Raw genomic sequence first — 23,177 nt, forward strand, 5'->3', positions numbered from 1 at the left:
TCGCCACGGCTGATCTATGTGTTTACAAAATTCATCGTAACAGATGGACGAAGTAAGTATTACGGAGTGCAGGTTCCTCACAGCAGGGTTTATGTAAGATATGTTCACCTATATAATGGTAGACCTATACTAAATAAAAACACATCAGTCGCTGTTATCGTGGTTTATTGTGGGATATAAATAACTTGATCAATGTGCGAAACAATAGACGATCGCATGTCATCATAACAATCGTTTGTCTTTTCTTCCAAAACAAATGTTTCCTCAAATAACCTAGCTTGGATTGAAATACCAGTTGCAACTGTTTGAACTGGCTTTTTTTTCACTGAACCCCTGCGCAAAGACCACTTCTCTTCCCACTGAACTGACCGAAGACGATCTGTACCCAAACACGTCACGTCCCGGCCCCGAGGTTGTAGCTTCTGCAGTATTCAGATTTCCGCCAGATGTCCTCCTTCATGCCAAAACTGTACTGGTCCACCACATGGATAAGTCAGAACTTCAAAAGTAGCAACTTCAATAAATGTAAATAAACGGACAGATTATGGTACAGACGGAACCATTTCTGTTGCTATAGACTGTACCCAAAAATAGTTCTCAAGTTTGTGCCTCAACCGAATTTCTAGGCTCCTGTAAAATTCGACTGAGAGCTTCGGGTACTTCACTTGTCATGAAATAATTTCATTCATCATTTTCGAATGGGTGATAGCCCTCCAACTTTGAACCAACTAGGCGTCTCAGCCCTTTGGGTCACAATATTCAATGCGTTTGTAATAAAAAAAAAACGTTAACTATGCAAAAATAATAATCTATACAAAATATAATGAAATAAAGTAACTTTCAATTAAAAATCTTGGTACATGTGTAAAAGAAAATCACCCGAGAAAAAAAGTTGGGGTGCTGTTTTGAAAAAGTCAGCCATTAAAAATAGAATACAAGGATGGCTGTAGGAAGTGTGTCGTTTCAAACTAATGACAGCAGACCTCAGGCCTGTGCTGTGCTGTTCCAACTACTTCTCAACAGTTCCTTCCACTGAAGGTAAATACATCACAGACCAAGCTGAAGGCCTGTGGGTCCCATCATCAGACTCCCGTATCCGGCAGCTGTTTCTCCGTAAGGACGCGCCTCATCCGCTCACTTTCAAGTTGACAAGAGCCCAACGCTTACCGAAAGGAAAGATACATGTGCGCCACGGCAATACACATCGAAGTTGATGTTCATCACGATTTTATGCATGTCTTAAATATTGAACAGGTGTTTACCGTCAAGTCATCAACAGAATGGTATCTTCCAGATGTTTATCGTGATGTTGTTTAGATGGTATCTCACAGGTGTTCCCCACCATGTTATGGGTAAGATGGTGTCTCACATGTTCACTAACATATTCATGTTATGAATGAAATGGTATCTCGTCGATGTTCATCGCGATGTTATGTGTCAGGAATAGGATCACGCTGTACGTCCATGGCGTTGTAGTGCTGTCCTCTGTGCGCTTCGAGTGATCGTATAAATGATATTGTCAGCCAAAGTGACTTTTCACAGTAATGGATGTGAAGTGCGCATGACACAGACTCTGTAAACATTACATGACATGCCAGTCCTGGCGGGAAAAGGTTCCGGTCCTCAGCCCGTGTTTCCCAAGAACAGCGGCTCGAAAAACAGACCCAGAGTCCCGAGGACGCAGACGATGATGAAGAGCCACAGGCAGACACGGTCAATCACCAAGGCAACGAACGACCATTCGTCACTCACCTGAAACAATAAAAATCATTTAATGACTGAAAAAGGAAAACAAGATTTTCGTGGTAAATCCAAATCCTTCATAAAATATCAACTATGATATCACACATCCTTTGTTCACCGCAATAATGACAAATATAAACATATACTACCTACTACTGCTGTATAACCAGATGTTCCCAGTGTGTCAATTACTACAAGGTACAGGAGCAAGGCTTTTGTAAGGGATTGTTTTTAGCGCTAAATGAGGTTTTCCGTTACCGCTGATCCCTCGTCCTTTGTCTTGAAGTGTTCTGCGATGAACTTGACGTTCTTGACGGCGTCCTGCATCTCAGCCGGCAGGACTACTGGCGAGTTGTGGTCCTGCCGGGGCGTGGCCTGCGGGCTGCCCTGGCTGATGGAGCCGAAAGGCCGGCCTTGCGCGTCCTGAAGAACCCCGTTACGAACCTGTAGGGGCAACAAAGTCATTAAACACTTCGAGGCAAATATGTACCTAAAGAAAGGCCTATGCTTTAACTTAGAATTACATATTTATATTTATATAGCTCATGTGTAATCATTTATGATACATAATAGAATAGAATAGAATAGAATAGAATAGAATAGAATAGAATAGAATAGAATAGAATAGAATAGAATAACCTTCTTCATTGGAATGCTGTCCACCGGCTGGTCCCACATGTAGATCGGCTTCTCCTCCTCTTCCTCCTCGTCATCTCCCGGTTTCTGGATCCGCAGGACCGTCGCTAGGAACCTGGTAATGGCGCGCATCCAGGCCGGCATCTCGTGTGTTTTGTCCGTCCGGTGATGCACGTTCAGGATGCACACGGTACTCACCGTTGTCATGGTGACGAAGATCATGGTAAACATCAGGTACTTGCCGATGAGCGGGATTTGCAGTGACGTGGAAGGAATTATGTCTGCGATCAGCAGCAGGAACACAGTCATGGCCAGCAGTACGGAGATGCTGAGTGTGATCTTCTCCCCACAGTCGGACGGCAGGTAGAACACAAGCACAGATAAAGATGATATCGCGATGCAAGGAATGATCAGGTTGATGATGTAGAACAATGGTTTTCTCTCAATGATCAGGTCATAGTAAATAAACACTTCGTTCCCTTCCACAACCCTCCTGCTGGGGGAGTCTAGCAGGTTCCACTCGCCGCTGGCTTTAAAGTCATCCAAAATGGCCGTCTTGCCGTTTTCCGAGACGACCAGGTTCACCTCGTCAGACGTGTAGGTCCAGGAGCCGAACTTCATGCTGCAGTTCTGCCGGTCGAACGGGAACTGCCGCACGTCGATAGAGCAGGAGCTCTGGAAGATGGCCGGCGGGAGCCAGTAGCAGTCCCCGGTGTTGTAGACTATCACGTTCGAGTGGAGGGCAACGTCAAACTGGCCGTCCTTGCTGCAGGGTCAGATTCAGCTTTATTGGCTATTATCATTGACATTAACATGGCAAATAACAGTTTGATGCGTTCCAGAAATGATACATAATGATAAGGAATAGTATTAAAAGTTATGATACTGAACTAAGGGTTAAAACATCTGTCAAAAACCCGCATTATCGCGTGGTCTTGCTTGTGGTAAGGGTAGTTCCGATTTCTGTATCCAGATTCTTGCTTTATCAAGAAGCATGCTCAGACATGCGCGGGAAATTATCCATAACCGTGCCTGAGCTAACCCTAGCACATTTAGGCATAGACATAGATAGACATGGTTAGGGAGACGATACTAGCCTAGTGGTTCACAGTGACATGCAGGTAAATAGTTGTTTACTTGTTAAAAAGGACGATGTCGGGCTTCCAGACCACAGATGCAGGGACTCGGATCGCTTCCAGGTGGTCAAAGTCTTCTTTCTGCCAGGCCAGACGGTAGTCCACCCAGCCCTGTTAGGTGCATGAGGATGGGGACATGTCACTGGATACATACTGCAAACAGATAATTACCTGCCTACGTTTAGGTAAAAATTCTGGTGTAAAATCAAATAGAAACTGAAAAATCCGGATTTTGCAAAATGTAGTATATAAATGTCGGATACGTACTTGCTCCAGCCAGACATTAGTCTTCAAAATCTCAGCCTTTTCGGCCTGGATAAAAGATGAGAAAAGTCACAGGATGAACAGAAAACTATTTAAACAAATGACCCCCCCCCCCCCCCAAGCCCACACACACAAACAATGGAGCTACAGGCTAGGTATCACACTACAAGCCGGTACTTTTTATCAGCTACAGGCCTGTACTGGGTGTCAGCTACACAATGCAGGTCGGGTGTTAGCTACATGCTACAAGCGGGCTGTACTGGGTGTCAGCTACACCCTACAGGCCGGTTCTGAGTGTTAGATACATGCTATAGGCCTGTATTGAGTTAGCTTACATGTTACAGGTCGGTACTGGGTGCAAGCTACACGCTACAGGCCTATACAACTGGGTGTCAGTTGTATACTACAGGCCTTACTGGGTGTCAGTTGTCAGTTGTATGCTACAGGCCGGTACAGGGTGTAAGCTACACGCTACAGGCTGGTACTGACCACACTGATGAGCTGGGACAGGTACAGAGCGAACGTCGTGGTGACGGTGTCCCCAGGCTTGCGGGCAGGCCGGATCAGCGGGCTGTAGTTACTGCTGTTAAACAGCTGCCGAACCAGCCGCTCTTCCGCCTCGGCACAGTCACATCCTGCCAAACAACCAGACAATTATATCATAAAAGTACATTCGGTAACTGATGAAAAACGTACACAATGTCAAACATGTAGCCTGGGGGGTCGCGCTAGCTTTAACGAACCAGCCGGATATGTAGACAACCGCGGTGTACTCAAAGTATCTTTAACGTTTGCGCTTCGGTATGAAGATTGTAATGAAAATCAGGATCTGCTCAGCACTATTAATTGGATGAAGCTGAATATTTTTCGGATGTGTGCTATCAAATCGTTCCTTGTCCGAAGAGCAAGGACAAACAAAACATTTGAAGAATATTGGCACAACCAACCGACTAGCGACTCGGAAGGGTATTGGCTTTTTTATTATAAGGACGGTGTCCCCTTCCTTTGCGTTTACTTGACACAAATCTGAAGGGAGGGCGCTCAACGAGCGAAACAGCGCAGTAGTGTTGGACATGCTACCAAATATAGACATGCGCAGTTGTTTCTGCGTGCTCCTCAAGTTACAGGAATCCTGAAATAGCGCGTGGGTGTGGAGGAGGTCTCGGGATGATGCCAACAAACACGGTCCCGTGGTGCGAGGGCAAACAAACGTGTCGAAAACAACTGATATAGTCGTTCAGTATCCGTACATGTCTGGAAACCAATATAAACTGTATTATTTTCATGTGGTAAAATAAAATTTGCAAACCATTGTCACCTTTGGCGTGCTTCCTAAGGCGGTTTGTAAAGAAATCTGGACATTTAGTTTCTCAAGCACACAAAACCTCACATATACACTAGTTGCTAATAGTGTCAATAGTTTCAACCGTAATGTAGAATTTCTGAAGGCAACGACATAAAAAACACTTTTCATGTGAAAGTTGTTAATTCGAAGTTGGCTACCATACAGGGAAAAGTGCGGAATTATATAACGTCATCTCTCTAATGTTGTTATTGTTGTTTTTAGCTTTCCGATGAACACTGGAAATCCCGATCAACTGACAGGTTGGAATACATGGTCTATATTCAATTTGATTACGCTACTCGTCTTTGTTCTCGTTAACGTTTGCACACAATTTGTTGACCGATGGACGTCGCAGTTCCACAGGCTCATTATCGGCGCTGCTATCGGAATGTCTGAGTCCATAACATCGTCCCATAGCTCTGCTCTCACGCACCGTCCACAGTACCTCCGCTCCGTACGGTACATGCGCGCTGTCAGATTATCACACCATAGTTACACCCGGTGTCAAATAACATCCCGCCGGCCGTGAATTAACACTAATGACTCGGGCACAGCTGCAGCTCGGAGGGTCGCCGTGTCACATTCCCCATCCTATTACCCGCGTGCCCGGCTATATATGGCAGTGGTGATCTCATGCGGCAATGGCACGAACCACAGGGACAACAGCAGCAACTGGAACTTTCTAACCTCGTTAATACAGTCTTGGAAGTAATTCTACTGAAATATTTGATAAAAAGTCATGGTAACTGCTAGTGATGGTATATAAAAGTTAATGAGAGCGATATTATGTTCTTATTGCTTCTCTGTTATTTTATGCTGCATGGCAATACACTTTTTATCATCATGGCAGAATGTAACAGTGGAATACAACATTACCGCCCATAGATCAATTCTTGACCATGAAACAACATAAAGCCTTGCCGAAAATGATACGTATATTGCAGATACAGATCCTTTGGGTTTTGAACTGCAGTCGGGAAGCTTTTTGATAGAACACTGGTGATTAAAAATGGTTGCTTAGCATCCGGCGCAAGTAGCTCACAACAGCATTGAGTTACGATCAGCTGGGGCAGAATTTAAACTGATGAAAACTTCGTCTACAATTGTAAATCCTCCTGTTAAATCCTATTGGAGAATAGGGCAGTAAAGAAACCTAGCCATTTTCTACCGAAATTGAGACCCTGTTATAGACAGGTACAGGTACACACTCATGTCGCGTGCATCTCACCTGCTGTACAGACCGTGAGCAGCACAAACAGCGAGGCGGTCCAGCCGTCCATGGCGGTGTCCGATCAGAACTGCCCAACACACGGCGGAAACAAGGCAGCGAATGTAAAATCTTCAAATGTCTTCACACTCTTGGGAGCGCATATCTTGAGTACTGACACACTGGTATCTCAGGGCAGTATCACTCGTATCGTGCCGAGTACGTGTTGAGAGTCAGAAGGAAAAGGTTGTCATGGATGACGAGAAAGGTCACTTGACCCGGTGACCCGGCTGTCGTCCGTCCTGATGCCGACCCGGCGCTGATGGCAGGTTCACAGAGTACGCGCCAATCTGACGGCAGGTTCACAGAGCTCGCGCTAATCCGTACTGAGGAGCTGAAAGGGCGACGGGTCAGCAGCGGCCCTGGGAAACGTCGCTATCAAAGCCGTGCCCACTTCTAACCCACAACTTCTGCCTCTCCTTTTGGTAGAAGGCCTCAGTTCTAATGAGCCGATAATACAGGCATTAACATGCCGGAATTCCGGCAGGCTATTTTTGTTCCTGACAGTACAAACCTCATGATGTGTTACTCTGTGTGTTTTCTCAGCCACAGAACGGAAAACAAACGACGTCTTCTGTAATTACGACATTGTGTAATCGAGTTAGATAGAGGAAATGAATACGGAAATATTTAGCGGAATAGAAAATGGTCTCTGAAAAACTATTTTGATAGGCAGATCCCGAATAGAGCTAAAGAGTTTTTATTTCCCACATATGGATGACTGGATTCAACGGCACTCTCCTCCTTTCTATGTAATACTGATAAATATACGACACTAGTAAACAAAATCAGGCATTAACCACGAGTCATTCATGTATTGATCTATTTGTTAGGTTGTAACAATCTGATTGACAACATCTTATAATCATAGTGAACAACATGATAGTATGATGTACGTAATCTACACTTTCGCACCAAATACATACCCTTCTCCTATTATTGAACATTTCATCATCAAACAATCGTTCTCCAGATTTTCCCAACTAGACTGTGGCTATTGTACTAAGGGCTAACCCTGACAAAACATAAGGCGTTGCTAGACGTCTTTTGGAGCACGACCAGGTTTGGTGTTCTTGTATTGCTGCCCAAAAGGCAGGCAGCTGTAGGAGTCAGGTTCAACTTTGGACATCATCCAGAATATCTCGTTTCTTTGCATGGCGATATAGCTATCTTTTAGGAAGTCCTAGCCTGGGCGAAACTTTTCTACAGGTAGCTGTACATATTGTAACCACATACACAAAAGGCTTACAGAGTCCAACACGTTGTGAATTTAATGTGAAGTCTACACCCGTGCATGCTTAAAACTAAATACAAAATTTCGATCGCTTCAAAATACAATATTATTGACTTCCATAGGCGATATAGATCGTGCACGAGGACATCACTACGTGTTTATTTCGTGTTTCGATAGCAAATCTAAATTCTTTCTTTGGCTAATTCATTCCATTTTTTAAAGTTAAAAGTTGCTGACATTTCATGAAATAGACACCTGTGCGATACGCCACCCCCAAACGCACCCCCCCCCCTAATAAAAAGCCCTGCTCGCGACTGTCATTCTTCTGCAGGGAGGAACAAAGGCTCATAGAACAGTCCCAGGGTGGTCAGCACGCAGACGATAAGGAACAGCCACAGACAGAGTCGGTCGATCACTATGGCAACAAACTTCCACTCGTCGTTGATCTGGATTAGAGTGTACATGTAGAAGAACAGTCGAGGTAATTGTTTGCAAAGGTCGACGTCATTGTATCTTTACTCAGATCACCATAGAGACGTTTAGACATTATGGGAGGATAGACAGATACATGCTTATGTAAGTCCGAGATATCGGCTATATATATGCTCAAATATAGTTATTTTCAAACAATCCTGACTTAAATATGCCCTAAGATAGGTTCCGCATGTCAGTATGCAGTGAGGATATCTAAGCTTTCTGAAACATGCTTAATTCATCAGATCTATTCACCCCACCTGTGTTTCCTCGTCCAGATCCTTGAAGAAGTATGTCACGACCTTGACGTTTTTAATGACCTTGGACAGCTCGGGGGGCAGCTTGCCGGCGGTTCGCTCCTCCTTCCCTCCCGGCGAACCCGTGCCGATCCTGCCGAAAGGCCTGCCCGTGGCGTCCTGTAAGACGCCGTTGTTGGCCGTGGGTTTGCCGTACAGATCGATGTCGGGGTCCCACGTGTGACTGTGCTCCTCCGCCCCCTCCTCGTCCTCCCCCGGCTGATGCAAACGCAGGATCCGCGGCAACACCCGAATAAAAACAAACCGGATCCATCCAGGCATTTTGTGGGTGCTGGCCGTGCGATGGTGCACGTTCAGAATCAGCACCGTGGCAACCGTTGTCATGGTAACGAAAATCATCGTGAAAATCAGATATTTCCCGATGAGGGGCACGTCCAACGAGGTGGAGGGGATGATATCTGCGATCAGCAGCAGGAACACAGTCATGGCGAGCAGTACAGCCATGTTCAGCCCGATCTTCTCCCCACAGTCGGACGGCAGGTAGAACACCAGGATGGACAGAGAGGACGTCAGGATGCAGGGGATGATCAGATTGATGATGTAGAACAGCGGTTTGCGCTGGATGATGAAGTCGAAGATCACGCGCACTTCCTTCTCGTTAGCCACTTTCCTGCAGGGTGACTTGAGGATATTCCACTCGCCGCTCTCCTTGAAGTCGTCCGTAGTGGCGGTGTCGTAGTCAAGGACGATGTCCAGTTCCTCCGGACTGTATGTCCACGAGCCGAACTTCATGGAGCAGTTCTGCCGGTCAAACGGGAACTGCCGCACGTCGATGGCGCAGTTACTCTGGAAGATGGCCGGCGGGAGCCACTCCACCTTTCCGTCCTCATAAACCAGAACCTTCGTGTACAGGGCAACTTCGTACTGACCGTCTTTGCTGAAAGTAACAACCATTTCTTTGTTAGAGCCGATAAGCACCTTTCGTGTACATAGCGCCTTCACATTGGCGTCTCTTCTACAGTAGATGTAGAATGTCGGAAACATCACTATCCATCATTTATGTCTCGCAAGAGATAAAGAGGATAATTAAGTACTCACTATGTTTTATCTACATCCGTTAACAAAGTCTCCCTCCTTTGGTAGAGTAGCATGTAAGTAAACATATAACTATAGTTACATCTATGAGTGTTCCCTTACTTGTTAAAGAGGACGATGTTTGGATTCCACACGGCCTCGGCGGGGACCCGGATGACAGTCATGTTCTCGTACTCCGCCTTGTTCCACGCCAGGCGGGGGTCGTACCAGCTCTGCCCCAGCCACACGTTCGTCTTCATCGTCTCCTCCTTCTCGTTCTGAAATGCATGGTTGCCCTCATGTGACTTTGAGGTAAGTATGGACCACCATGTTGGGTGGTTAAACTTTGAATATTGCTAAGCTAATTCTAATTTACACCTCCGATTACAGTCACCTAATCATGACGCATGCACATGCAGATTTAAAGGTACAACTGTTCAAGATTAGACTGATCCCCATGGCTGCTCTGACGTCATGTACAAACACACTATTTGAGTGACTACTCCATGCACGTTTTATTAAACACAACAACATATAACATGTGGCACACAATGGCATCTTTCTTCAACCACATATTTACTATATGCTATGCCCGTCCAACAATAATCTGAAAGGCCACTTGACACCTTCCCATGCGCACAGGTCACATAACGAGGGCTAATCCCTTCCGATACCTTTATCTGTTATGTCTTAAACAAGTGTACGCACCAAGCTGATCAACTGAGATATACTCAGGTAAAAATGGACGGTGATCACTTCATCCGGGGACTCCGCAGGTCGGATTGTGGGATTGTACCCCCGCTCCTCAAAGAGCATGCGCACCAGATTCAACTCTGGCGTTGCCCCGTAGACACCTGAGCAAAAAGCAATATGGATGAGAGATCAGCAGGCAGAAAAAGACGCACTTCCAACTAATGTGATTTTCCGTTCAATATGTGGTGAATCTTGTGTTCGTTGGACATTATCCGACATTACTTCATTGTTTAGTCCGTATAATGAACAGACTTGGGATATGCATTAGCAAACAGGCAAAGCATTAGAAGTATCAAAGTAATGAGTATTTGTATGCGGATGTTTGATTCAGGGTGACCCGAAGGTAATATGATCCAATGTGACATGTGTTTAAATGTTTCATATACAATGTATTAAACATGGGCGAGTCTGGAACTGAATCCCGTCGCGGCATGTGTTGCTGTTTATACGAATGTGCAGAATGTGATACTAATAGCGCTGCCATAGCGTGTGACTGTAACTTCATGTTGAATGTAACCCTTGTTTTACCCGCGGCTCCATTTCTCTCGGACATGGCCCTGGTACCATCACATGAACATGACAAATACTGGCGGGAATATCTCCCGTCACCTTTGGGTGTGAGCCAATAGCTGTGTAAATTGAATAAGACCCTCAGTCTGTACCCCAGGTAACCCAGAGAACTTAACTTGCTAAATATAGCCGGAATATGCGGCCGCCAACACGGCCAATGGCCACACTGACCGCCTGTCAGAGCCTGTATGTCACTCCGTTACTAACATTCTTACCGACAGAGCTGTTAACAGTTGTCTCACCATATGAACATCTGTCAGTTTTAGACTATTTTGCCAGCTTGTAAACAGAATATTTAGATATAAATTAGTACGTCCATTGCTCGCTAGGCTGATCATGCATCTATTTTTTGCGTATTTGTTTATCTATGGTATTTTAGAAAGCCTTTTTTTCTAAAAGAAGAAAACTGAATATGGTCTGCTTTTCCATAGCTCGTGATCCGGCAAGCCCCACTTGTCCTCCCGTCACCAGACATAATGATCAAAAACACTTTCAATATTGATGAATTTCTAAGAAAATGTAGTGCGAGTACCCGTTGTCCTGGTCCTTACCGGGTAGTCTACAGGCTATCGTCCACAGCAGGAACACAACAGCGCTGATCTCCATGTCGTCTTCAGGACAAACTACACACAAATGACTCCCCACACCGGCAGTGACGATCCTGACGCTAACTCCAGCGGAGACTGGTGACAGTGGCCGGGCTGCTACAGACGAGCCTTGTGCTAACACTAACACTAAGCCGATTGGTGACAGTGGCTCAGTGACGAGCCTGATGCCAACTCTGGAGCGGATTGGTGACAGTGGCTGACCTTGTTACCCTAGCGGTATTCATTACCCTGACAGTAACCAGAGATGGTCCACTCATACAGGCACTGCCACTGGGTGGTCACGTTACTCTCGACGGCAGGATTCTAAGGAATCATATTGGACATATTGTGGTAAAATCTTTATTTTTCTTTCAGTTCGTCGTTATGTTGCTTTCGTTATGGAACTCGATAAGGATGAGCAATAATACAATACGTAATCACAATCTTTCTGTATCATGGTTTTAAAAGCAATAAATCAAGGCTTTGAAATACTATCATATCCTGATAGAAATCCAGCACACTGTGTCTACCTACAAATCCAGAACTAGAATTTTAAAAACCCTATATAAACTTACAGACCAGTTCTGAAAATATCTGAATTCAAACTGCTTTACCACGCCTTTTGTGTTAAGTGGTGGTTGCACGTAGTGTCTAGTATTTCATGTATTACCGGTTTAGTAACACGTAGCAATGGTATCTCAGGTATGAGAGCTTTCCACTATCCTGACAGGAACATGGGTTGGAAGAACATCGCCAGAGTGACGAGCACACAGACGGCGAGAAACAAATACAAACACAGTTTGTCGATGACTCGGGCGACGAACTGCCACTCATCGTTCACCTGAAAGGAAAACAAATGTTAGTTAGAGATACCCGTGTCGACAGCATGGAGGCTTTCAACACTTCATGTGTATAGACGTATCATAGTTGTCTTTGAACTCGCCACCATTGTGTATCTTTTTTTTTTTAGTTTTCATGCTACAACACAGGTACATGCTATTAACCATGTCGAACTTAAAACGTGATATCTATTTCAATGAAGGAATTCTAACCTCCGAATCATCATCCGTAGACTTGAAGAAGTCAGCAATAACTTTCACGTTCTTCACAGCCTTGCCGATTTCCGGTCCCAATCTGCGGGAGGACCCGGGTTCCTCTCTCGAGCAGGACAGGGCATCAGAAGACCCGATAACCCGGTCCGTGGAGACATAAGGTGGCCCGTTCATATTTTTGTCCACCGACGTAGCTTCCTTGTCTTCCTCCTCCTTCTCCATCCTGAGCAGCTTAGGAAGAACTTCCATGAAGATGAAGCGGATCCACTCGGGCATCTCGTGCGTACTACCCGTGCGGTGATGCACGTTTAACACCATGGTGGTGGCCACCGTCGTCATGGTAACAAAAATCATCGTAAAAATCAGATATTTCCCGATGAGGGGCACGGCCAGTGAGGTGGAGGGGATGATATCGGCGATCAGCAGCAGGAACACAGTCATGGCCAGCAGTACAGCCATGTTCAGTCCGATCTTCTCCCCACAGTCAGACGGCAGGTAGAACACCAGGATGGACAGAGAGGACGTCAGGATGCAGGGGATGATCAGGTTGATGATGTAGAACAGCGGTTTCCGCTGGATGATGAAGTCGAAGAAGACATGCACCTGGTTTCCTGTCACGACCCGCCTGGCGGGAGACTCCACGATGTCCCACTCTCCGCTCGGTTTGAAGTCGTCCATTGTCGCCGTGTCCACCACCAGCCTCAGGTCCACCTCCCGAGAGTCGTACGTCCACGAGCCGAACTTCATGGAGCAGTTCTGCCGGTCAAACGGGAACTGAACCACGTCTATCGAGCACGCACTCTGGAAGATGGCGGGAGGCAGCCAAGACACCTGCCCATTGGAGCTGATCAGGACTTTAGTAGCCAAGGCAACACCGTATTGGCCGTCTTTACTGTAGACAGAAAATAACGACAACATCGTACTAACCATGTTTACGGTAACCAGAGAACAACCAGGCAACATCTCACTTGCGGTTATAAGCAAAAAATAGCAAGGCAACCTCGTATGGCCATCTTTACTGCAGCCAGAAAACAAAAAGGCATCATCTTATTAACTGTAACCAGAAAAGAACAAGCCAACATCGCAGTGGCCATTTGCACTGCATGCAGAAAATGATTACAAAATGACATATCTATAAAACAAGCATGCATCAATAAAAAAACAATCAAAAAGGTGTACATGTACGCTCACGTGCAACAAGACCAACAAAAGTGGCAAACGTCATTAGGCGTACTTGTTGAACAAGACTATATCGGGGTTCCAGACTGCTTCAGCAGGAACGCGGATGATTTTCTGGTTGTTGAAGAGTTTGCTGTCCCACGCGAGCCGATGGTCGAACCACGACTGCCCCAGCCACACGTTCGTCTTCATCGCCTCCTCCTTTTCATTCTGCCATGGTAATAAAAGTTATACAAGTAAACTGAAGTCTGGTTATGCTAATCATATGGTCACGTTTCCAAACCGGGGCCCGGCCGAACTGTTTACGTAATGAAGGATAAGCAATTCATATTTTAAAAAAATAAAAGCATAGTGCTCATGATTAGTTTTTCAACTTTTTTGTTGTTTTGTTGTCTTTTATACATTATACATACAGTACAGACCAGACGGTAGTTACGCATGCGGGGTAACTCAGATTTACCACACTGATCAGCTGGGAGATCGTCAAGCTGAAGTTTACGGTTGTGACGTCACCCAGCCTCTTGGACGGCCGGGTCATCGGGTTGTAGCCCTGCTCATCAAAGAGCATGCGCACCAGCCTCTCCTCTGATTCTGCTCCATGGACGCCTGGCAAGGACACGGGTACATTGTCGGTATTTGCTTGTCTGAGTTCGCTGATATGCATAGCAAGTTCTCATTAACTCCCAGAAGCAGTCAGCAGGATTCTCTGGATAACTCAGGAATGGAAGGCCAAGTGAGATTAGAACAACATAACAAATGTTTAGATTCTCAAACTTGAGTCAAAGCAATACGATGTCTTAACTGCTGCCTCTCTGTTATCCAAGAATTGCAACTAATCTGAGATGTTTCGGGGTGTCACCGTAGACTCTGACCAGTACATCAAACCTTTACAGTGTTGGGACTCATGGGAGTCATAAAATCTTAACTGATTTCTTGCAAACGGAAACGGTTGGCTGGGTATTACCAGTAGTTTGAAATATGTGCGCCAAAGTGTGCCGTAATGTATACCATGCATAAACAACCCCGGGGCACCGGGACGCACGGTAAGGCTCATTCCGACAATTTTACCTTCTACAAATAGACCAGAAAAATGCAGCACGTCTACCACCCAAAACGTATAGCAACTGGGGCTGCAATGGAATAAACAGTTGCATTTCCGTCGATCAGACGTATAACGTATTCCACACAGACAACGATGCAGACTGAAATATGAGCTTCCTGCATCAAAGATATGACAGTGATATACTTCATTAACTATGGCCTGCTCCTTTTATAGCATCTTACAGTTGCAGATACAGCCACTGATGCACCAATCATCTGAACAAACGTCAACGTAGAGTCGTCTTGGCTTGTAAATCATAACTTCAAACGGACATTGTCGACACTTACCTAGCTGGACCAGCATGAACAGATAAAGCGCAATCCCCTGCGTGACATGAAGCATATTGTTGAACATACAGGCTGTTGTCTGGGGCAGTGGCGGAGTCTGTTGTACTAAATAGAGCGGCGAATTCCACAAACTTGACCCTGACATATCGGGTTACTCCACTCCCAAGCGAGATGGAGGATGAGCAGCCTGTCATGTCACTGTACATCTCACTTTAAATCAAGTCAATGGCTTGTTTGTTTTGAATTTACTATCTCAATGGTCCGAGGTTCTTGAATGGCAAGTTTTCTTCAGAAATGTCACCAATTTACTTCAGATTATCCTTTAAATATTAAAGTTTCACTTTCTTGCTAATCTACACCATATCAATATGCCAAAAAAACAGTTACTCAAGCAACTGGATATGATTTTGAAAACGTCAGACGTTTCAGCTAGTATCCACTAGCTTTCGTCAGTGACTGAGAGACCAGAGAGGAAAGCAGGTTTATATACACAACCTGTTGATTGATATGCAAATAAAGTGAAGACAAATTTGGAAGTCGAAAAAGGAACAAAAGTCAGACAAGTCAAGACAATATGATGCAAATTAGTCTGAAAGCTCTAATTCTAATTCAGACTAATTTGCATCATCTTGTCTTGACTTGTCTGACTTTTGTTCCTTTTTCGACTTCCAAATTTGTCTTCACTTTATTTGCATATCAATCAACAGGTTGTGTATATAAACCTGCTTTCCTCTCTGGTCTCTCAGTCACTGACGAAAGCTAGTGGATACTAGCTGAAACGTCTGACGTTTTCAAAATCATATCCAGTTGCTTGAGTAACTGTTTTTTTGGCATATCGTATTACCTGGATGTCTAACCTTCATCGACGTACACCATATCAAATCTGCTTTTATTTATTTTATTTTATTTATTGCTCTTAAAAACAGTTGGGTGGTACCTTCAGTCTCTGAAAGACTGATTTCCAAGGTAGCCCAACAGAACATACACAATGGACAACATGGAATACAATAAAATTAAACAAAATAAAACAGATTAATCAAATGATCAATCGTAGCAAATGACAATGAATGATATAAACAGAGGGTACACGTAATCAATCATACAAACACAACGGAACAACCAAAACAAATAGTCAAAATCGTTAGGCATAGTCGTATTGTCAAATAATGACAGTCGGTTGTCCGTGAGGTCAGGGTCAGAGGTCGTATGTTCTTAGCGCTACTTTAAAGGCATTTATTGTTGATGCCTGTTTAGCTACCGTGTTAAGCGAGTTATAGGCTGAAGCTGCTCTGTACTTAAATGTTCTCTGTCCAGTTCTGTTTGTGTATTTGGGTTTACGCAGTAGATTTGCTTGTCTTGTGTTGTGTTGTACTGATGTGTTTGGTGGTTGTAGCTGAAACAGTGTAGCAGGTAATCAGGTGCAAGTCCATGTAGACACTTGTAGACCATTGTACAGGTATGGTGGGTCCTCCTTTCCTCTAGTGGTCTCCAACCCAGTGTCTGGTGTAGTTCGCTTACACTCGAGCGCAGTTCCCTTCTCAGGATTATCCTGGCAGCCCTGTTCTGGAGGAGTTGAAGTTGCTGTTTGGAGGTAACATTGCAACTATCCCAAACCACATCACAATATTCAAGAATGGGTAGAACTAGAGTTTTATACAACAGACATGCAATATCAGTGGTTAAGTACGGCCTTAAACGTCTCAGCAGGCCGAGACGTTGGGCCACTTTGTTACAGGTAGTCTGAATGTGGTCATTGTAACTTAGGTTTGAGTCTAGTACTACACCAAGATATTTGTAGTAGTCAACCTTTTCCAGCTCATTGCCCCCAATACTAATAACTAGTTCAGGGGCTGACCTTGTTCTTACAGGTGTTCCCATTAACATCCACTTGGACTTACTGGCGTTAAGGGTAAGCCGGTTAGTCTTGAACCAGATTGCTATCCGGTCAAGTTTAAAGTTGCTTAAAGTTTTAATAGTAGATTGCTTAATGACCATTTCACTTCGTATATTTTTCAATGAAAAGTCTCAAATGTGTAGGTTTTTTCTTCAGATTTGCGTGTTTAAAGTTTTCATTTTACGGCCGGATCCGGAATGGATTATAGTTCATACAAATATCTTATTGTACGCCCGCAAATGGACAGTTAAAGACAATCAATCTGTTAAAGACAGTTAAAGAGAAACACATCATTTCTGGTTACAATATCGACAGGTTTGTTTCTTGCCACCGCACGAGTTGGGGGCGAGTCAAAAGTGATGAATCACTTTTATGCACATGACAAACTTCAGACGCGTTGCTTGTAATTTTTCCACAATATAATACATCAATATGATAGTCACAAACAAAAGTGTGCGTAGAAAGTGAAGAACCACGGTGGAATATCCTACCCGCTTTGCCTGTCAATATGGTCTTCATGTCGGGAATGCCAGCAAGGTCAATAAATCCACAAAGACGCCTTTCAAAAATGACCTGTTTATAATTATAGCCCCTGTGCTATCGTCTAAAATATTACAGACACGCAGGTAATCTTTGTACATGTTACATATTTATATGTTCTTTCCTTACGAACATGGATATGCTATAGTCACTTACACGATTTCCCAAGTGCGAAGCAGCTGTTGCTACTTAACCTCACGACGGCACACACTTCCTTAACGAGTGATCACAGGCTACCAGACGCAAGATATGCGCATCTCGTACTAGTATTTATCTGCCATGTTAACTTCTTCAGATTTTCTTGTCAAAGTATTTGTTTTATGTACAAATTCAAACTTCATCGCTTCCACTATAACACTGAACTCGGCCATTGTATCAAGGGTACCTTGCGATAACTATCGGTACTGCATATCTGCACTTAGCCTCTGGTAATCATCCAACACCGAGGCAATTTGAATAAAGAGACAGTCATGGGTCTCAAGGGTACGGACGTTAAGTATGTGTCTGTCGGGTTTGTGACGGATCTATGCACTTCACAATATAACAAACTGGTTGAATCATTGTGATTAACATTTCTTACAAGACGATCAGTAGCAGCAAATGAGATTGACAGCAACGGTTGTAACTGTTCTGTGATGCTGGTTATGAATGCCTTTGTCTATACAAGACACTTGTTATATGAATATATGATAATCGATGAAAAACGGCCATGGAACAGCCATCCTTGCGCAATCGCGAATTAGAAATACAGTCCCAAGACCCTGCGTACAGAGCAGTGTGTCAGCGACACGATAGAGGATTCTACGGTATGACAGTCAGGAGTAATTTTTACTTGTATATTCAGAGCTAGAGGTCCATGAACAGCCCCATATGTGTCAGTCATGAACAATCTATAGCTCCTGTCGGCGCTGGCTGTCGCTAGTATCGGAGAGATAGCGGCTGGACCCCCACCCCCACCACCCCGTACAATACAAAGGGAGAATGGCCTCGTAAACAATCTCTCATGCCATGCCTTAATCCCAACAATCCCAAAATCCGTCACGCAATCAGTCGTCATCCCCATAGAAGAGTGGCTCCTTGAACAATCCCAGAGTTCCAAGCACGCAGACGATCAAGAACAGCCACAGGCAGATCCGGTCGATCACCATGGCAACGAAGCGCCACTCGTCGCTGACCTACACGGAACAAAAAGTGGTTTTAGAAACGTTAATCCGTGGATTGTGTGTGATACGAAATCCGTCAATTCAACACAATTCCACTTCAGTGATTCTGGGACAACTATTAAGCTATCAAAAAGATTCGCCACCCCTTCCAACTGAGCCATATCTCCATTGGCCGTTAATAGGAAATATCCACTGTATTTTTGGATGATAGTTACTGTAGTATTAGGTAATATTTACTGTATCATTTTATCTCCCAGGGTAAGAAACGACAACGACATCCCAAACCTCAATACAAACCTCTGAGTCATCGTCTTGACTTTTGAAAAAGTTTGCGATGTACTTCACATGTCTGACTGCATCCTCGAGCTCGGGCGCCAGGTGGCGCCTTTCCGTCTGCTGCATGCTGGGGCTGGACGTGGAGCTCCTCGAGATGGCTCCAAAGCCCCGCCCTCCTTCAGTCATCATCCCGTTCCTCTTCCTCATCTCCAGCGCGTCTTCTCTCGGCTTGTGGTACAGCGATGTTCTGATCGCGCCCTCCTTGGCGTCCACCACCTCCTCAGCAGGCCTCTTGATGCACAGGATCCTGGGCAGGACTTTGATGAAGACGATCCTGATCCACGTGGGCATGTCGTGCGTGCTTGCCGTGCGGTGGTGCACGTTCAGGATGTACACCGTCGTCACCGTGGTGAAAGTCACGAAGATCATGGTGAACATGAGGTACCGACCGATGAGCGGGATGTCCAGAGAAGTGGAGGGGATGATGTCTGCGATCAGCAGCAGGAACACAGTCAGGGCCAGCAGTACGGAGATGCTGAGTGTGATCTTCTCCCCACAGTCGGACGGCAGGTAGAACACCAGCACCGACAGGGACGAGATCAAGATGCAGGGAATTATCAAGTTGATAATATAAAACAGGGGCTTTCGTTTGATAACAAAGTCATAATGAACATAGACTTCGTCCCCCTCCAAGGTCCTCCTGCTGGGAGACTTGATGATGTCCCATTCTCCGTTCAGTTTGAAGTCGTCCATGACAGCTTCTGCATAGTCCAGCACGATGTCCACCTCGTCGCCGTTATAGGTCCAGGAGCCGAACTTCATGGTGCAGTTTTGCTTGTCAAACGGGAAGTGCCGCACGTCTATCGCACAGGAGCTCTGGTAGATGGCGGGAGGGAGCCACTCCACTTTCCCATCGTCGTAGATTAGAACCTTGGTGTAGAGAGCCACGTCATACTGGCCGTCCTTACTGTAAGGAAAAGGGAGGAGGGGACATGCTTAGTTTGATCATCTTCCGGGACGGACCTACTAGAGCTAGTCAGAAATGCTACTTTTTAGGTGCCATGCACTAAATAACTCTGTAACAAGGGAACTGCAGAAAGTGACTGGATAGTCATGTTTTTATTGACAATCACAGATTTGTCTTACAACCTATTTCCTGTCGGTATGACTTACTTGTTAAAGAGAACAATGTCCGGCTTCCAAACGGATTCAGAAGGGACTCTGATGACCTGGACGTGATCGTAATCCTCTTTGTTCCACATCAGTCTGTAGTCCATCCACGTCTGCAACAATGAGAACGCGTCAAGTCTGATGAAATCTTACCTAAATACGGGGTTCGTGCTATAAATGTATCTGCGCCCTGTCAACATGCAATCTGCGCCCTGTCAACATGCAATAGGCACCGCGCTAGGTGTACCTTTACCATAGCAGTAAACAGTACGCATCCGGGCACAGTCTCCAAACGAGCTGCACAATGAGCAATAGGGGAAATCCAACCACAGAAAGCATTTTTTCATACCAAAAGACTCATTTGCTGTACGTTTTAATGATAATGAGTAAACATCTGATACAGTAGTTACGGCTTGTTTTTATTACCGTCTTTTTCAGTCTGCAAAACGAAAAAGTGATAAAGTTCTTACCTGGGCTAGCCACACGTTCGTTTTCATGACTTCCTCTTTTTCATTCTAAAAAAATAAAACGTCGTTCATGATCAGGAGGGTTTGGACGACAACACTGATCCAATGTGACAAGATGCATAATTTGACAAGATTGATTACAAGCTCATATCTGGTAGGGTCGCTATGTCTCTACAGTCAATGTGTTACTATACAATTGACATCCTCACATTGTTTGCTGACTTCCTTACATTTTAGAAGTCAAAGATCGCTGTCTGGTCTTTAGTCACACTTTGCTTATTACTTCCCTCACTGGCAGCTGGTTAGTTCTTATCAACTCATACTAAAACCTTAACCAATAAGACGTCTAATTGTTATCAGAATCTGTCCAAATGAATGTTACACATCCGTACCACGCTGATGAGCTGTGAGATGATGAGGTAGAATTTCACCGTGACGATCTCTGTGGGGAACTGTGCTGGGCGGATCATCGGGTTGTACCGGGAGGAGTTGAACAGACGAGTCACCAGCCGCTCCTCCGACTCAGCACTCAACACAACTGTTAACACAACATATAAACGCATTTGGGGCGGGGAAAGCAAATTGAGAACAGAACACATCGAACACCTGACAGTGTAGGGATGTGTTTATTATATACTTATTATCAACTAGCAGAAGATACTTCAGGCAAAAGATGCGTAACAACGTATATATATAGTAGATTTCATCCCATTGATCTGCCGATTCCATCATAACATTCTCTGGGAGATGTAAGTAACTGTGGTTTTGCAATGGGGCCAAATCTACTAGGACCAAACAATGCACCATGCAAAGAGCCCATCCACCGTGCCTTTATCTTGGTTATATTGTCCACAGGGCAGGGCAAATGTTTCTCCTTCAGCAGTGCAGTTTTCTGTTGGAAGATGTCTCTCCTAGATCAGTGCAGGAAGTTTACTTTCCTGTGTGTGCAGTTCCCTGACACTAGCGCAGATAATTAGCAGTCCTCTCGGGCCCACATCGATGATTTACCGTCCATTAGCTGATAGAACGAGACGTTCGCCCCAACCCGCGCCTTGTAGGAATCTATAATCGAGTTTCCTTATCGTTCCTCGTGTCTGGCTCCATATGTCTCAAGGGGGCTGATGAATGTTTCTCATAATCACTTATCTCTGTTTCAATTACGGCAAAGACTATAATTATACTTTACTTATGGACAACATAATTCTACGAGTACACGTGAAGTTCTGGGGGGGGAGCTCGAGGGACTACAATCATCATACAAATGACATGTGTGTGTTTAAAGCACATCATATATGTATAGCTTCGAGATATAGAAATATATAGAAAGATAGAGAAGGATGGACAAAAATAGGTAGGAAAAGTATTGGGATTGTTTGTATCGTTCCAAATGACCCAAATCTTCTAGCGTCGCAAAGGGCTGGGCAGTGTCAATAATTCCGGGGTGAACCCATCGCTTGTACAGCATTTGATTCTTTACTTTACGCAGCTCTACTCTGTCTGCCACGGCACGGTATTATTGCAGCCTTCCGGGACCAGATCGATCGGAAATACGGAAACAATATCGCAATAAATGCCTGCCTGGTAATGGTGTACCTCGGCCACACCGGCAGTCAACTCTGTCTAACGGTCTGTACTTAATACCTAGCCATCTGGAGATATGGTCCTTTTCGAGCACGAGACTCGAACAACAGAGAAAACTAACAATCCCCTTAATTCGCCCGATGAAGGCATGCATATCTAGAAATAATAATAGAAGTATTTATGTTTGATGTTTGCGTTGGCCATTTATATTTCTAGACTGTTCATTATATTTCGTGACTGTCTAGATGTAGCCAGACAATAAGATAACTATCTTCAACGTAAATACCGTCAATACGGTGGAAAAATCGTTACAAAATCAAGTGTGTTTTTTTCGGCGTAGCCGGTAAAATCTATACCCAATTTACTGCGAGTGTTATACAGCAATAGACGCTACGATGAACGGCCTGGGTACGCTCGTATTGAGAGTCGCGGGACCCCGACTTTGTCAGTATCATGGCTGCCATTATATCCGCGGGAATTTACCACCGCTGTACGGAGGGCCAAGTGTCGCAAAATTACATATATATAAAGACTACTAATTCCTCATATATAAGGATAGATTTTGCACTCACGTATGTATCCAGCTTGACACACACATGTATACACGGTCGCACAAACACATGTATGTCCAACTTTACACACACACACACACATAGTGGATAGGACACACTCGTGTATATCTTTCGCTTTATACATACACATATCATGTTAGGACACACTCATATATGTCTCTCTTATACATACACATATATATAGATGGTAGAACACACTCATGAATGTTTCAGCTTTAGGACAGACCAAGAAGCTTTCATGTCATTGGATACAACTCTTAACAGCTTAACACAGACGAAGATATAATTTTTCAAAGTACATACATAGCTCTTACTAGTCTTACTCTTAGGATCGCACTTGTAAAGAGGAAGTGTCAGCTTGGGCCCCCTGTTTTGTTTTGTTTCAAGGGAATTGTAGAGTTTGAAGAATCGTCCTGACTTTTTGTATACGTTGATAGCACGGTGTTGATAGCCTTAGTGACGGTTGACATAATTTGTAATTTTTCGTGGTAACTTTTCATCTGTATATATACATCGCTAATCACTAAAAACGTTGCTCGCTACCCTTTGTCAAT

At 44.6% G+C, this 23,177-nt stretch overlaps 4 protein-coding genes across 8 annotated transcripts in view; all 4 read right to left on the reverse strand.

Moving 5' to 3' along the window:
• Positions 1 to 154: 154 nt before the first annotated feature.
• LOC109476874 (neuronal acetylcholine receptor subunit beta-4-like) lies at positions 155 to 6,822 on the reverse strand. The gene is made up of 7 exons (XM_019777893.1): positions 6,353 to 6,822; positions 4,269 to 4,414; positions 3,783 to 3,827; positions 3,517 to 3,626; positions 2,383 to 3,145; positions 2,002 to 2,187; positions 155 to 1,752 (listed from the first exon to the last, which is right to left on the reverse strand). Exons 1-7 carry the CDS (start codon positions 6,402 to 6,404, stop codon positions 1,624 to 1,626), a joined length of 1,431 nt encoding a protein of 476 aa, XP_019633452.1. The 5' UTR covers positions 6,405 to 6,822; the 3' UTR covers positions 155 to 1,623.
• A 296-nt stretch (positions 6,823 to 7,118) lies between these two features.
• LOC109476625 (neuronal acetylcholine receptor subunit beta-4-like) lies at positions 7,119 to 11,646 on the reverse strand. 2 transcript variants are annotated; one of them, XM_019777641.1, is made up of 5 exons: positions 11,286 to 11,646; positions 10,139 to 10,284; positions 9,554 to 9,708; positions 8,360 to 9,293; positions 7,119 to 8,071 (listed from the first exon to the last, which is right to left on the reverse strand). In XM_019777641.1, exons 2-5 carry the CDS (start codon positions 10,244 to 10,246, stop codon positions 7,943 to 7,945), a joined length of 1,326 nt encoding a protein of 441 aa, XP_019633200.1. In that variant the 5' UTR covers positions 10,247 to 10,284; positions 11,286 to 11,646; the 3' UTR covers positions 7,119 to 7,942. The 2 variants fall into 2 exon arrangements, with proteins under 2 accessions (XP_019633200.1, XP_019633191.1); XM_019777632.1 differs by having other exon boundaries at positions 11,305 to 11,600.
• Positions 11,647 to 11,697: 51 nt separating this feature from the next.
• LOC109476587 (neuronal acetylcholine receptor subunit beta-2-like) lies at positions 11,698 to 15,253 on the reverse strand. 2 transcript variants are annotated; one of them, XM_019777574.1, is made up of 5 exons: positions 14,961 to 15,253; positions 14,032 to 14,177; positions 13,627 to 13,781; positions 12,393 to 13,284; positions 11,698 to 12,181 (listed from the first exon to the last, which is right to left on the reverse strand). In XM_019777574.1, the coding sequence occupies exons 1-5, from the start codon at positions 15,103 to 15,105 to the stop codon at positions 12,059 to 12,061; spliced, it is 1,461 nt and encodes a 486-aa protein (XP_019633133.1). In that variant the 5' UTR covers positions 15,106 to 15,253; the 3' UTR covers positions 11,698 to 12,058. The 2 variants fall into 2 exon arrangements, with proteins under 2 accessions (XP_019633133.1, XP_019633142.1); XM_019777583.1 differs by having other exon boundaries at positions 14,032 to 14,285.
• A 1,887-nt stretch (positions 15,254 to 17,140) lies between these two features.
• LOC109476610 (neuronal acetylcholine receptor subunit beta-4-like) overlaps positions 17,141 to 23,177 on the reverse strand; it is an 18,493-nt gene continuing 12,456 nt past the window's right edge. For all 3 annotated transcript variants that reach the window (XM_019777621.1, XM_019777605.1, XM_019777614.1), the window contains exons 2-6: positions 20,863 to 21,008; positions 20,474 to 20,518; positions 20,007 to 20,116; positions 18,855 to 19,800; positions 17,141 to 18,569 (exon numbers count right to left, since the gene is read on the reverse strand). In XM_019777621.1, the coding sequence (XP_019633180.1) occupies positions 18,441 to 18,569; positions 18,855 to 19,800; positions 20,007 to 20,116; positions 20,474 to 20,518; positions 20,863 to 20,940 (1,308 nt within the window). In that variant the 5' untranslated portion in view covers positions 20,941 to 21,008 and the 3' untranslated portion in view covers positions 17,141 to 18,440. The remainder of the gene's footprint in view (positions 18,570 to 18,854; positions 19,801 to 20,006; positions 20,117 to 20,473; positions 20,519 to 20,862; positions 21,009 to 23,177) is intronic.

Source organism: Branchiostoma belcheri, unplaced genomic scaffold, assembly GCF_001625305.1.
Source record: "Branchiostoma belcheri isolate BF01 breed outbred unplaced genomic scaffold, Haploidv18h27 scaffold104, whole genome shotgun sequence".
Classification (NCBI taxonomy): Eukaryota; Metazoa; Chordata; class Leptocardii; order Amphioxiformes; family Branchiostomatidae; genus Branchiostoma; species Branchiostoma belcheri.